The sequence below is a fragment of the Cricetulus griseus genome, chromosome 7 (assembly GCF_003668045.3).
Source record: "Cricetulus griseus strain 17A/GY chromosome 7, alternate assembly CriGri-PICRH-1.0, whole genome shotgun sequence".
Taxonomy (NCBI): Eukaryota; Metazoa; Chordata; class Mammalia; order Rodentia; family Cricetidae; genus Cricetulus; species Cricetulus griseus.
In genome coordinates, this window is record NC_048600.1 from 102,460,845 (window position 1) to 102,475,856 (window position 15,012).

General features: G+C 50.4%; 1 protein-coding gene across 1 annotated transcript; it reads right to left on the reverse strand.

Annotated features, from left to right (window-relative positions):
- Positions 1-3,907: 3,907 nt before the first annotated feature.
- On the reverse strand, positions 3,908-4,606 carry Nog (noggin). Its single transcript, XM_027426115.2, has one exon. It carries the CDS (start codon positions 4,604-4,606, stop codon positions 3,908-3,910), a length of 699 nt encoding a protein of 232 aa, XP_027281916.1.
- Between the last annotated feature and the right edge of the window lie 10,406 nt (positions 4,607-15,012).

Here is a 15,012-nt window from a genome sequence, read left to right on the forward strand (position 1 = left end):
CCAGTCATCTTGAGGAGCCCCTGGGATGGTGTCAACTGGGAACTCTTTCCCACCAATAAATTTTCTTAAAGAACAAGGAAAAAGAACACACACACACACACACACACACACACACACGAGAGAGAGAGAGAGAGAGAGAGAGAGAGAGAGAGAGAGAGAGAGAGAGAGACTAGTCAAAGCCAAGGGTATTAGTCTATGTGATGTCAGCAAGCGGCTGCTGGGGACTCTTGTCTTCTCATCAGCAAATTGAGCGGTGGGCACTGGAATCTAAGCTCCCCTCCAGCCCTAACATTCCAAGAGCATTAAAGAAAAAGGATGAATCACCCCCTTCAAAATACCAATATGGGCTGGGCCCTCCCCCTGCTCTCCCCTTCCAGCACAGCTAAGAGCTCTTAATACTCAGCCAGCTTCCTCCTGCAGCTGCCACCAAGCTTCAACCCCCTTTCCCAGGAGTCTCAGGCAAGACTGATAATGGACCTCCGGCTTCTCTGTCTCAACAGGGAGCCAGATCCCGTTCCCAGACTCTGGGGGCCGTGGGGCCTTCCGTGGACATTTGACCTCAGTTTCCTTAAGAGTGGAGGGTGACTAGGTGTTGAAAGGGTGGCAGGAAATAAGGGAAGAAATTGAAAGAGAGGGAACCCTCACAATACTGATGGGAGTGCAGGGATACCCCGACCCTCTGCACTCTGGTTGGTACTGGATTTGTCAAAGGCGATATGGCTGTAATAGTTGCAAATCTCCATGGAGGAAGACACTGTCCCCCAGCAGCTGCACCAGTTCATAGACACAGACTTCCACAGCCAAAGAGGACTCCTAGGTCAGTTTTTCTCCTCCTAGGAGATGGGCAGTAGGTGACTGCGGGGACATTGCCTCTTTGCTTACAGCTCCCTCCTTCAGTATTATCGTATCTACACTAATCATAATAGGAGGAGAGAGTGGCCAGGGCCGTGCCTCTTCAGGCACACATGTTCCTTCCAGGACCAGCGCCTCCTGCCTTCTTCTTCTGGGACCGCCTGCGGCCTTCAGGGTTCTCTGTGCGCGCAGAGCCTCCTTGCGCCAGCCCTCCGGGTCTGTCAGTGCGGTGGTCTGTGGCCCGTCACGTCTGCAGCGCGGGTCCTCCCAGCTCACCCTGGCTCCTGGCTCTGAAAGCCGAGAAGCTCGCCGGCTGCGAGCGGGTTTTCCAAGTGGGCAGGGGTGGGGAGGAGGGGTGCGGGCGGGCCCGCGGCGGGAGGAGGGGGCGTCGCGGAGGGAAGACCTCGCATTGTAATCCAATGACATTACCAACGTGGGGGTGGGGGCGCTGGCCTCCGCGCGCTCTCCGAGTTTTGGCTGCCCGCCCAGCTGGGAATAACTCTCTTCGCATAATTCGCGTGTTTACCAGGCATGAAAATTCTTGCTTTGGGCTCCCCCCCCCCGACCCAAGCCCCCTTCCTCGCCCCTCCTCCCCACCTCCTCCGCCCCTCGCAAGTGAAACTCTGTCTACAAAAATATTGGCCCGGGGCACAGAAAGTTTTGCATAAATTCATAAGTGATGAATGGCTGATTTTTAACGTTATTTGGGTATTTGTCAGAACTTAACAAATATACATGGGGAAGGCGGTTCATAAACTTAAACATCTCAATATCCTCTTTCTTCTGGAAATAAATTACGTTTGTTTGCCCGGCTTGGAGTCTTAAGGTAGCCGACATTAGGAATATTTTAAAAGCCATCATCCATCGAGCATGTCTCCCAGGCGCCAGAAAGATTAAATGAAAGAATCATAAGATGGAGGTCTTTAACTTTTAATCCTTTTACAATGAAGCCTCAGATAGTCGCGGGGGCAGGGTGCCCTCTCTGGGGGGAATAATGCCGTTATTCCTCGGCTCCCAGTTAATGAATACCCTAACGTCTGTCCCACGACTGACGGAGGCAGCGCCGGGGAGGGGGCTCCGGCTCCCGAGCCAGGCTATTGAAATGAGGAGCCACCGAGGCTGCGTCGGGAGGGAAGAAAGCGCCGGGCTGGAGGGACTGGGAGGGCGGGGCCCCGGGCTTTGAGACTGAGCTGGGGACCCAGGCGCAGGTTTGAAATAATTAGCATAGATTCGCTGCTACTCTGGGCTGGGGGGCGGGGGGGGGCGGAGGATCCGAGCCCGGAGGGAGGCGCGACGAGGTGGCAAGGGGGTGGGGAAGGGAGCAAAGGAGAGCGACTGTGGAGTCCAAGATAAATAAAAAGGAGCGGGGAGCGGTGTCAGGAAGCCGGCCCACGTGGAGCTGTGTGGATGGGCGCCACTGGGGATTGAGGCGGAGGGATGCACGCGAGAGTCTAGAGTCAGTCCCAAGAAGCTGGAATTTTAAGGGGTGGGGTGCAGTGATATTTGCCCGAATCTCAAAGGGGTAACTTTGTCTCTAATCCTAAAGCGTAAAGATCCCATTCTGATTTCTCCTTTCTTCTCAACCCCCAAAGTGGAGTTAAGTGCCTAGGGAGGGGTCGTGTTCCCCTCCCCGACTGCAGGTCCCAGAGATAGTGATTTGTACCCAAATTCACACCCCTCTGAAATTCAGGACCTCAGTCTTCCTTAGGTCCTGGAAAAGGCCCAGGTGAGTGTCAAATATCCAAATTATCTCTCCCACGTCAGCTGTGGGCCTGGGTTGTAGGGGCTCCAGACCTGCAGGATCCCTGAGGTTGTATGTAGCTGAATTCAAGGGTCGCTTTAGCACTAACCACCGCAGTTTCCGGGCATGCAAAGGGTTAACAGGGGCTGGATATTGTGGTGGGGGTGCAAGGAGGGAGGGGTGGCGGGATCTGGGTGGGCGCGCTCTGATCCCCCCCATTCCTCGGGGGTCAAGTTTCAGCCGCACTCCGCCCCCAGGGAAGGTGTGAAAGACACGTGTCCCCATTGTGAAGGGCCTGTCAGCCTGGACAAAGCAGCCGCCCCCCTCCCTCCCTCCCTCATCGGCCCAGCCCGGGGTCAGCTCCAGGGGGCCGGCTGGGTGTCGAGGTCACGACAGGCCTGAGCTTTGGTGTCACGGGGGAGGGTACCCAGGGAGACTCCGTGGAGGCCACAGGATACTTAAAAGATGGAGTTTGAGAATAACACCCCCCCCCCTGAAAATTTTACAGTCACCTTCATCACCCCACAGGAGGGGAGTCCGGAACGATGAGCTTGTCTCCCAATAGGAATAGTAAGCGCGGCGGCATCCCCCCCCGCCCCCCATCAATCACCAACACAGTGAATCACAGTGTCGAGCCCAGTCGGTTTTAGTGGTTTTCTTTAATCCTGTTCTGCACTTCTTTCTTATTTACTACACGGGATATTATAAAGAATAAATAGCAGATACTCTTAATTTACAATGATTAGTCATTCCATTTGTTCTCTATATTTACAATAACTGTAAAATAACATTGAACTCTATAGCTTCTTCGAGGTTTAAGTAAAATCAAAACACTTTCCGAAGAATGGAAAATAGCTTTTTAAAAAGTCCTTCTACAAAAGTTCCCCCTCTCTTTGTACTTTTAAGAAAAAATAACTCCCCCCTCCCCTGCTTCGCCATGCGAAGGGCACTGGGATATAAATAGCAGGTTAACATTATTACCAACAACCAGAATAAGTCTCTCTTTTCACTGTTCTTTTTTTTTTCTTTTGCTTGCTTTTTTTAAATACAGTAGAAGCCGGTAACTTTTGACGTATAATACTGACCTTTTAATAAGTAAATTAAAACTGGGACCGTATATACACACACACATATACATTCCTACACAGTTAAACAGTGCATTACATGAACCAGAAAGCCGGGTCTCTGTAGCCAAGAAGAAAAAAAGTTCATTGAAAACCCTCGCTAGAGGGTGGTGGAACTGGTTGGAGGCGGTGTGGGGGCGTTGATGGGGATCCATCAAGTGTCTGGGCGCGGGCAGGGGGCCCCCGAGTTCTAGCAGGAACACTTACACTCGGAAATGATGGGGTACTGGATGGGAATCCAGCCGCAGCGCTGACCCCCGCGCCGCTGACAGCGCCACCGCAGCACAGTGAGGTGCACAGACTTGGACGGCTTACACACCATGCCCTCAGGCACAGAGCACGAGCGCTTGCTGAAGCAACTGCCCACCTTCACGTAGCGCGGCCAAAAGCGGCTGCCCAGGTCATTCCACGCGTACAGCACCGGGCAGAAGGTCTGTGACCACAGCCACATCTGTAACTTCCTCCTCAGCTTCTTGCTCAGGCGCTGCTTCTTGCCTTGGGCCAAGCCCTCAGAGAACTCCAGCCCTTTGATCTCGCTCGGCATGGCCCCCGACGGCCTCTGCCGCAGCAGCTGGTCCAGCTCCGCCAGGTCCTCGGCACCCCCAGCCGGTCCCCCGCCCCCTCCGGGTCGGTCCTCGGGGGGCGAAGTGGCCATGAAGCCCGGGTCGTAGTGGCCCCCGAGCAGCGAGCGCAGCAGCGTCTCGTTCAGATCCTTCTCCTTAGGGTCAAAGATAGGGTCCGGGTGTTCGATGAGGTCCACCAGGGGCAGGTTGTCGCTGGGCGCCGGGCGGATGTGCAGATAGTGCTGGCCGCCGGCTGGTGCTGCCCGCAGTCCCAGGACCACCACCAGGGCGTAGAGGGTGACCCCCAGGCTGGGGCAGCGCTCCATGCCTCCCGCGCGCGCCCCGGGGCTGCCTCTTCGTCCCGCGTCCCCGGAGGAGAGCACGCCGAGCCCGCGGCGCTGCGGCGCTCCCGGGTCCCTCCGGAGGCGGCTCACCCGAGGCTGGGCAGGCGCAGGGCGGGCAGCATGAGCTGCGAGGAGAGCGGATCGCGCAGCGCCGGCTCCCGCCGCGGCGCAGAAGACGCGCACGAGTTGGTCGCAACTCCCCCCCGCCGCTCTACTTGGGAAGGCGGCGGCGGCGGCCGGGCATCCGAGATTACTCCAGCGCGACCGTGGGGCGCTGGGGGCGCCGGCTCCTCGCTGCTCTCTCGGGCGGCCGGCGGCGCAGGGCGCGTGGACGAGCCTCTTTCCTCCTCCTCCTCCTCCTTCTCCTCCGGCCGCTCGGCGTCCTGCCTCTCTTTGCGGCGCCTCGGGTCGAGCGGGTCCTGGGCCACTTCCCTCCGCCTGCTCCGGGCTGCGCAGCCGGCTCTGCCCGGCGGACTCCAGCGGCGGCGGCGGCGGCGGCGCGGCGGCGTCCGCGCACGTTGGCACCGGTTTGTCTGTCTCGCAGGGTCCAAGCCTTTAAATTTCCTGCACTTTCAGCTCCATCACCATGGAAACCACTGACTCTCTCCGCGTTGCCCCCTCCCCCTTCTTCCCCCCAAACAACAACCCCACCCCCCACTCCTCCACCCGCGAGGAGCCGGAGCCGCACGGGCTCGAGGGGAAAGCGACTGCACTGGCCGCGAAGGCGGTGGCGGCTCCGGCAGCGCCCAGGGCTGTGCCCCGCCGGACCCAGATGCCCCGGGAAGCCGACAGTCGGGCTGCCCGCCGGAGCTCACAGGCGGCGGCGGCGGCGGCGCGGCAGCGGCGGTGGCGGCGGCGGCGGTGGCGCTTGGCAGGTCTCCGCACAATTCCACCCCCCCACCCCGGTTCTCCTCCTCCTGCAAAATGCACCGCCCCCCTCCTTTCTCCTGGAGCAATGCAATGGGGCTCTAGGCGCCCCGCCAGGGCCAGTCCCGGGGAAAGCTCTCGGCGGCGCTGGAGCCAGGCTGGAGGGTGCAGGGCTGGAGTTGAGGGGTGTGGGGTTGTCGAGGTGGGACTGGAGGACTCTCACTGAGTGCTTTGCATCGGGAGTGAAGCAGCAGGGAGATGTGTGTGTGTATGTAGGGGGGTTCGTTTCTCAGTGCAATTCCCAGCAAAAGAAATTTCTCCATGTGCATGGAACGTTTTCCCTAGTGTGTCTCTGTTTTTCCTCTCTCTTGGGCTTATTTTAAGTCCCCTTCCCCCACACACACACACACACACACACACACACACACACACACACACACACACACACACACACAGACACACACACACACACACACACACACACACACACACACACACACACACACACACACACACACACACACACACACACACAGTGAGTCCAAGAGCCGCAGCGTTGCTCAGCGTGATGCAATTCCTAGGCAGCATTTCTGCTCCTCTGCCCCTCAGGCCCACGTAGGGGGTGGGAGGTGGTCTTCTCACTCTCCTCCTACTCCTTGGCTCAGTCCCGCACGGTGAATGGCGGAGAGATAGGGGTGCATCCTCCTAGCACGCTGCTCCCCTAACCCTGACTGCTCCTACAACTAGCTCTCGCCTCCCTGGGGGCGGCGCGCCCTCTGCTGGTTCTTTGTGATCCCTGCACTTGGTACTGGCTTGGGGGTGGTATGTAGGCTGGGTGGGTTTGTAGGCTCTGCCTACCTCAGTTTCAAATTCTGCGTCTGTGCCATTTTTGTGTGTATGGACCGATACTTTATGCTTCTGGATGTTTTCTCGAAGATCTCTTGGCCTTTAGTGTAAACAAACGTCCTGAGATTTTTCTCCAAGGTACTCAGATTTCACAAGAATCAAGGTTTGCATCATCTGGCTGGGGTAAATGGCCTCATTGGGCAAAGAGTGGTGACTGGAAAAGCAAGGATGTACTAGAAGTAAAGGACCCGAGTTCTGGATGCTGTCTACCCTGGTACATCTACGTTGAACTTGGAGTCACTTGTGTGGACTGTAAATTTTCGTTTTTAAATTAGTGACCTAATAGCATATTTATTTATTTATTTATTTATTTATTTATTTATGTTTTGAGCTCTACCATCTTGTAGTTCTAAGAACCGAGTTAGGCCACTAATCCAAGTTCACCTCCCCTTTCCCATCAAAGGGACATGGCCTATTATTATCCCTTTGATGAGAAATGGAAGCTGAAGTGACACCTATCACAAATTTTCCTTTGGATAAAGAGCTGGATCAAGACTCACTCAATTCCTTCATGGTGATGTGATTGGAGTCTGGAAGGAAGTAGAGGAGAGAGACTTGGGGTGAATGGCTCTGGGATTCACCAGAAGTGCGAGTAGGAAGTCTCAGCATCACACCTCAAACACCCCAAAGATGTAGTTTTCCTTTAAATCCTCTGAGGAGGAAAGCACTTTGTCCTATGACCTTTCTGCAAGAGGTCAGCAGTGGAGAGGGATGGCCAGTTTCAGGTGCAAACACTTGCCTCAATTGTGAAGTTTAGACTAGTAGAATTAGACTCCCTGGGTTCTATCTACAATGAGGTCTTGTTTTGATAACCACTGAAAACAAAAATGCCTTGTTGGGACCAGTGTGATCCCAGCACTTGGGGAGGGGGGCGAGGAAAGAGGACCATGAGTTTGAGGCCAGCCTCGGCTACACAGTGAGTTCTGGGCCAACCTGTCTCTAGAACAAACAAAACTGATGAACAATCATTGGCTTTTAAAAATTGGTCTAGTTCTTAGGGTTGGAGAGATGGCTCAGTGGCTAAGAGCATTGATTGGATTCTGCAAAGGACCCCAGTTCTATTCCCAGCAGCCACACAGTGGCTCACAAACATCCCTAACTCCAGTTCCAAAGGATCGGACACCCTTTTCTGACCTGAGTGGGCACCAAACATGCATGTGAAGCACAGACATAAAATGAATACATTTAACTTTTAAAAATTAAAAAGAATGGTTTAGTTTGCAAATAATATGTGGCCGTCTCCCAGACGTTACTTTTTGATATGTTTTGTGGTGGTGTGGCATTAGTTTGTTGTCTGGTGAAGATTAAATATTCCAGAGCAGTTTCATAACTGTTATGAATTAACTTAGAAAATAAGTTTTCAGTAAAGACTTGAGATGATAAACTCCTGTTCAGCCCTCCTGAGACAGAGTAAGTTCCAACTAGTGACCACTTACTGTACTATTTTCTCCTTCAAATTATGTGTGTGTGTGTGTGTGTTGTGTTTAACATCAAATCACTTGTGTTTTTAAGTTTATTATTATTATTTTGCTTTGAGTGTGTGAGAGTTTTGAGTGCATGTCTATATACCATGTGTGTCCACAGAGGCCAGAAAGGGGCATTGGGTCCCCTGGAATTTGAAGTATAGACAGTTGTGAGCCAGCAGGTGGGTGCTGAGAACTGAACTCAGTCCTCTGGAAGAACAGACAATGCTCTTAACCACTTAGCCGTCTCTCCAGCCACAAATCACACGTTTTTGCTTAAAAAACAACAACCCAGAGCCTTTTGTCTTTTACTAGGGCTGAATAGATTTGACTGGTCAGCAAAGAAAGAAGTGGGGACCCAAACATGCTTGCTGTTGAGTTGGATGACTTATTAATGGAGAACCGATCACATGCAGATCAATCAGAAGGAGAGACAAATGTGAGATAACTCAGAAGTGACTCCACCCTGTAGCCAAGACTTCTGCAGTCCCCAGAGTGGAGAGATGACAAGTATGGGAAGAAAGTACTCAAAGAACGTCGGAAAGATCCATAGATCACTGCAAAATTGCCAACTAGTGTTACACACCCATTTCTTTAACTTGTGTCTTCTTTTGATAAATGTAACAATTCTTGATCCCTTTTAAGTGTTGTCTGGAGTTTCATAATGCATTATCATGGACTTAAAAAAGTATCAGAGCGGGCTGGAGAGATGGCTCAGAGGTTAAGAGCACTGGCTGTTCTTCCAGAGGTCCTGGGTTCAATTCCTAGCAACTACATGGTGGCTCACAACCATCCATTATGAGATCTAGTGCCCTCTTCTGGTGTGCAGATGTACATGGAAGCAGATTGTTGTATACATAATAAATAAAATCTTTAAAAAAAAAGTATCAGGGCAATTATCATATGAGCTATTGGGTTCTCAAATCACACTTTCGGAGCTGGGAAATGCCACACTTGAGGAGGCTGCAACCCTGCTCTGCACTACACTGGGGGCAGCCATATACTCAGGTACCACATAACTTGGGGTCATTGCTCTTAGAGACTAGCATGGCCAATATCCTAATGAAGGATAGTGATGTATCCATTTGATGAGGGAGAAGAGGATACTTCAGATATAGGATATGAGTCTGAAAGAAAAAGGAACCATGCCAGTTGAGTAGAGGAAGAACTGCTCTTATGTCTACAGCAAGTGGAGTGAGTTGGAGACCCTGGCCCTGCCACTCATGAGCAGTGTGACTGTTACACCAGCTAGCTTCCTTCTCATCTGTGAAGTGAGGATACTGCACATCTGCCAGAATGGTACCGTCTGAAGCCAGTAAAGGATCTCCGAGTAAACACGGCCCTATGGCTGACTACATATTGAGTGGTATTTCAATGAATGTTCATTGGGAGAGTTCTGCTGTCCTCAGCTGACCAGTCACCTCTAGTTGGAACAAGAGAGGGCTGAAGGGGTAGAAAGACTGCTGGAAGTCAGTTCTAACACCCGCACTCTGAGTGTGTATGGCTGGGCTGTCCCTTCATGGCTGCCAACCTTTAGGGGTAAAGGCAATAGAATTTCTTGGGGGTACCCCAGAGTTGATCCATTCTATGGCACTTGAAGATGGAGCTTGACCAGCCCATAGAAAGGGGGGGAGGAGTATTTCTCTGAAAGGAAACTGTGGGGTGGTGGGATGTGTACCCAGGGAAGAGTGGCTATCAGCTGAACTCTTGGCCAGGGTCATTGTGTTTGGACCTTAGCACTGGTTGGGGCTGTGGGCCGCACTAGATTTTATAGGAAGTCCAATCAACAGCTACAATGTGGGTCTGCCTTGACAGTCCCCATGGCAAGTGTATGTCCTGCAAAATATTCCTGACAAAGAACTGAAGGATGCTTTCAAATCCTTGGTTGGGCAGGTGTGTGTCACAGAAAGAGGAACCTGGGGGAATTGTAGGCATATTTTCTTTCTTCCATTTGGTCCCCAAAGAGAAGGCCTGAGGCAGCTGTGGAAGATGCCCAAGGTACTAGGATTTGATGTCTGAAAATCTGCTGTGATTCACTTTACTTCTCTGGGGCAATCTATGACATCAAAAAGGGAGAGGACCATGAGATACTACTATAAAGGAGAAGGCGTGAGAATGACCACCTTTTATGTCTAGCACCTTCCCAGGTGTATGACAGTCATCATCTTTGGATTCTGCCCCACTAAGTGTAATATCTGACAAGTTGTCACAGAGAGGGGGATTTAGAGGGCTAAGATGCTTGTCATTGTCTTTTCTTGATTGACAGGAGATTAAGGTACAGATATAACCCACCTCCCTCTGCCTGAGCAGACGGAGCAGTGTGCTCCTGTGGTCTTCTGGGAGCTGGGGAAGTTCTGGCTACATCTACATCAACCCTCCACACACCCCCAGTGAAGGCAGAGACACAGTTTTATCAGTACATTATAACCACGTGTGTCCCACTGCAGATGGGAATCTAGTTAGAGCATGCAGTTGCAAAGCAGGAGAAAGCAGGAGAGAAAGAGGAGCCAGAGAAGGACGGTGATGGCTTTAAAAATGTGGGCTGGGCTGAGAAAGCAGGCGAACACATTTGACATACACTTCCCAAAATAGAGAAAATGTTTAAGACCAAAGGAGGAGAGGAGCATTGACTGACTTGCTCCAGCCCGACAGCCCCTTGGCTCCCTCAGTCAGTGGCCCCCCTCCTCATCTGGCTCCACGCTGGTGAAGGGGAGACGTCTCTGGAGCCCGGTGGCTCATTCATCTCCTGATAAACTGTTTATCTGAGTTTTAACGAGGGCGCCTCTCTCCACCCTGGAGACAGGAGCCTCTGCATGTTTAGCCTGCCCTGATGTGGGGGCCTGTGGCCGGGGGTGATGCCGGCAGGCATATCTCTCCCCTTTGCTGCCTCTGAGCTTTGGGCTGGCTCTCCTGGGTGGGCAAGCTTGGCCTTGGGTTTCTTACGCTGATGTCTGAAGTCAGGAGAAACTCAAAGTTTTTCCTTGGAAAGGAAACCGGCAACCCCTGTCACATACTTTTAAAAACAAGCAGCATCTGGCTCTGGATTTTTTATCATATGTGACATAGGATTTCAAAAGGAAAATGGATGCAATGTTACAGTCTTATTGCTAGCAAATAGTCTGTAAAAGACAACTGTTACCAAATTAATATAGATTTAAACTCCAAATGCTCTAGGACTTACTTTCCATTCCCCACTGACGACCCTAGGTTGCCACAGGTACATACTCCCAGAGACACACACTTACTGTAGGGCGATAGATGCCCCAATGCCTATGACAATAAAAAGTGCAAACATGCTCGAGCAAACACCTGCATCATGTGTGTGTACACACAGCACACACAATGTAGGAACCCTCCTTCCGGACACACATATGCAGGAATGCACACTACTGCCCTTCTGCCCTTCTCCCCAACCCGCCACCCCCAAGGCTCTTCTGCTCTTGGCATGAATTGCTCCAGGAGGTCCCACACGTCTTCTTGCAACAGACACACAGATACCTACCTCAACCTGGGCTCACTGCCCCCCCCCCTCACCAGTACTTTTCTCCTGTTGCCTTGGATGGATGTTTATTGTGATAATGTCTAGTCTTCCTTATCCTCTCAAAGCTCAAGATAACAAGGAGACAGGAGCTCAATAGAGTGAGAGGTAAGCTGGAAACTGACCCCATTTCAGGTGGGTGTAGTGATTCATGGGTTCCAGCTACCGAATCTGCCCAACCCTGCATTTTTATCTCTCTGAGTTTCCCTCTCATTTGGACACTTGACCATTCAAATCCCAGGTCAGCTTTGAGAAGGAACTCTGTGACTGCTCATTGTCACTCACCCTTCTGTTCACCTGGCAGGTGACCTGGTAGGAGATGCACCGCTTGACAAAGAATAAGACTGAATCCCCTCTGGGGAGTTCAGAGACTGTGGGAGAAAACGGAAGAGTAGACAGAAGACTGTAATTCGTGTGCCAGCCCCATGATGATGTATATTAGTATGGCAGTTCAAAAGGGCTCCCCAAAAGACTCAGGGCTCAAGATAAAAGAGCTGAAAGGTCATTAGGAGGTCACAAACCAAAGGAGTGGGGACTGTTCCCTGGCTTGGTGACATTTGGGGCCATGGAAGAAGGTGTAGAACATCACTGGAAGGCTGCAGGTGAGTTGGCAGTTGAGGACTGGATGTTGGAAGACAAGCAGATTCTAAATACATTAACAAACAAAACAGCAAACAAGCAAAACAAGCAAATTTTGAAAGCCCTACAGCATAGTGGCTGTAGGTTCTCCAGGCTATCAGGAGGCTAGGGAGATGGTTCAGTCAGTAAAGTTCTTGGTGAACCAAAGTGGAGACCTGGGGTAGAATCCTCAGCATCCTTGAAAAGTCATGTACAGTGCCATACACGATAACTCCAGCACTGGGGTTTGGTGGCATGGGCACTGGCAGATTCCTGGAACTTACCAGATAGTATCGGTAAGTACTGAATCAGCAAGTACCAAGTTCAGTGAGAGACTTGTCTCAAAAACTGGTGGAGAGTCAAGAAAGATACTTGGTGTCAACTTGGTCTGCAAAGGCATGGGCACACACATGTGTCATACATAAACCATACATACATACCATACTGTACACACACACACACACACACACACACACACACACACACACACACACACAGAGTATACACTACACATACCACACACATATATACACCATACTGCAGACACAATACACACACACACACACACACACACACACACACACACACTCTACACACCACACACGCCATACTGCTCACAACATACATCAAAGATAAAATACTCCAGGGTGTCAAAATCAAAGCTTGACTCCAAGTTACATCAAGATGGAGGTCTAGGCCATCAGACCCAGAACCCCTTGCTTTAAGTCTCTATGTAGGGATCATTTTATGAGCAAGGAAGAACTTCCGGGCAGTTCCTAAAACTATAGTGAGAAGGCATTTGCGATGATGGCTATTCCTAAGAATAGCATTAGCTTGTGGGGGCAAGGAAAGAATGAGCCTCACTTTGTAACTTCACGTTTTCTTTATGTAAAGCCTCTTCTAAAAACAAGGAGAGAGCAATCCATGTTTGTATTCCAGGAGAAAATCAATACAAGATTTACATCAGTGAATTCAGAAGAAAGAACTCCCTCCAAAGTACTACGGAGCATTAATACAACTGGAGATGGTGTTGAAAAGATTTCTGAAGCCAGCCAGCAGGCTTTGTTTCCGGTTTGGTTAAATGGTTCATTGCTCAAGCACGGTGGAAACGTGAGGGACATGCACATTTGACGAGCTCCTGAGTGCAGTGGGTGTGTTCGTGTGTGCGTGTGTATGAATATGTGACAGACGCTGTTTCACGACGCTTTAATCTCCTGTCTCAGACGTCTACAGAGCAACGAGATTGCTTTCAACATAAAATGATACCCGCGTCAAAACCCACCATTGGGTTGAGAAACAAAGCAAAACAAAATGTAAAGGCAGCCTGAACCAATCTCATGCTCGGTCACAACTCTTCAGTCTGGAATGAGTTTGAGACGAAGGTTGGGGACTGAAAATAAGTGACCTAAGTGGATGGTCTGAGGGACAGGGCTGTCAAAGGTGCACAATTTATTCTTTCTGTTTCAGGTCTCAGAAACTAGATCCAATGCTAGTACAGATTGCATTTTGCCACCTACCTTGCAGACAGGGTCTTCCGGAGATCTTACCAGAGCTTCTGGAGGGGAAGCAGGCAGTACAATCACATCCCTGTTTATAGGTGGAGATGTTGAGGACCCAAGACACAAGAGGGCTTCTTAAAGACATCGTCAAGATTCTGAGGCCATGTGGGACAAGTGGGGTGGGAGTAGGGGCTTTTAGCTCATCGATGTGACATTTGTGGGGGCTCTAGGGCTTTCCCATGCATCTGCTTTCTGGCTTTGGTAACATTGGCTTCAGGGGTCATCACTACCTGAAGGCCTAGAGGTTTCCTTGTGGATAGTAACACATGACAACTGGTCAAGTACACCAGAGGGCTCATGTTATCTCCCCAGACAATGTCCCCACTTCCTGCCCTGGAATTCAAGTACAATAAAATATGGCTTTGGATCCCCATCGTGCTTAAGAAATTTTGTCTCTGAAAACCCATACCTTTTATAACATTCTGTCCTCTTACTGTTTTAACCGAACTTCATTGAAGACATCTGTAATGAAAAAAAAAAAAAGGCATTCCGTTTCTTTATTTGAATTCATGAAATATACCTGTTGAAAATGGAAAAGAGCGGTCAAGTTATTACAGAGGAGCCTTAAGGTTCTACAATGGCTTCCTGCCTTCTCCCTAGCCCATTCGGGTAACGGTCTTCCAGCGGGTTCTTTGGCGTCACTGGTGAATCACAAACAGAACCATCAAGATGGATCAGTGTGTAGAAACACTTGCTGCATGAACCCGGTGACCTGAACCAAGTTCAGATCCCAGGGTGGAAGGAGCGCACCGACCGTGAAAGTGTCACTGTCACGAGTCTTCTGCAGCTGCACTATTGCGTGTGCACGCCCACACTTTCACCACACATCTGTGCACCCACACACCTCAGTAATAATACTACTAATAAAAAAGGAAAAATTCAAACCACACAAACATTTATTAATTTACCAACACTAACAAGTAAATCATCGAATACTCCTTCACTATCCCGGCTAGTGGTGATACACTCATTTCAAAGGGATTTTCTATGGAAAGATTTAACTTTAGTCATAGGAATTTTAGAAGAAAATAGATTTTTATTTTTATATTCAGAGGAAGTTTTTAAACAGTATGTACTTGTAAGTTAGAAATCATTTTCTTCATACATTTCTGAAAGAATTGAAGAGTGTAGCCCAATACATAGGCCTTTTTTTGGTCCTCTTCCTACAAGATCAATCAGGAAGACTACAAATTCTTTCCTTCCATGAAGGCTTAACCATGTTAACTAGTTAAGTAGAGCTTGATTAAACCCACACAGATAATCCCCAAAATGCTAAGAGAAGGGCCCTTGAAGTGGGAAGTGGGGGGAGGAAGCAGGGTGGGGGTAGACCAGGTGATGAGGCAAGAGGGAGGGCCTCCACGCTTCTTTTCCTTCCTTGTTTCAGACATCATTTACTGTATTTGCTCAGCAAAGTGCATTGAGAAAAATGCCAAGAGC

Bases quoted from the DNA above. Each gene is read 5' to 3' on its own strand.
- Nog (XM_027426115.2), bottom strand. From the start codon at position 4,606: ATGGAGCGCTGCCCCAGCCTGGGGGTCACCCTCTACGCCCTGGTGGTG.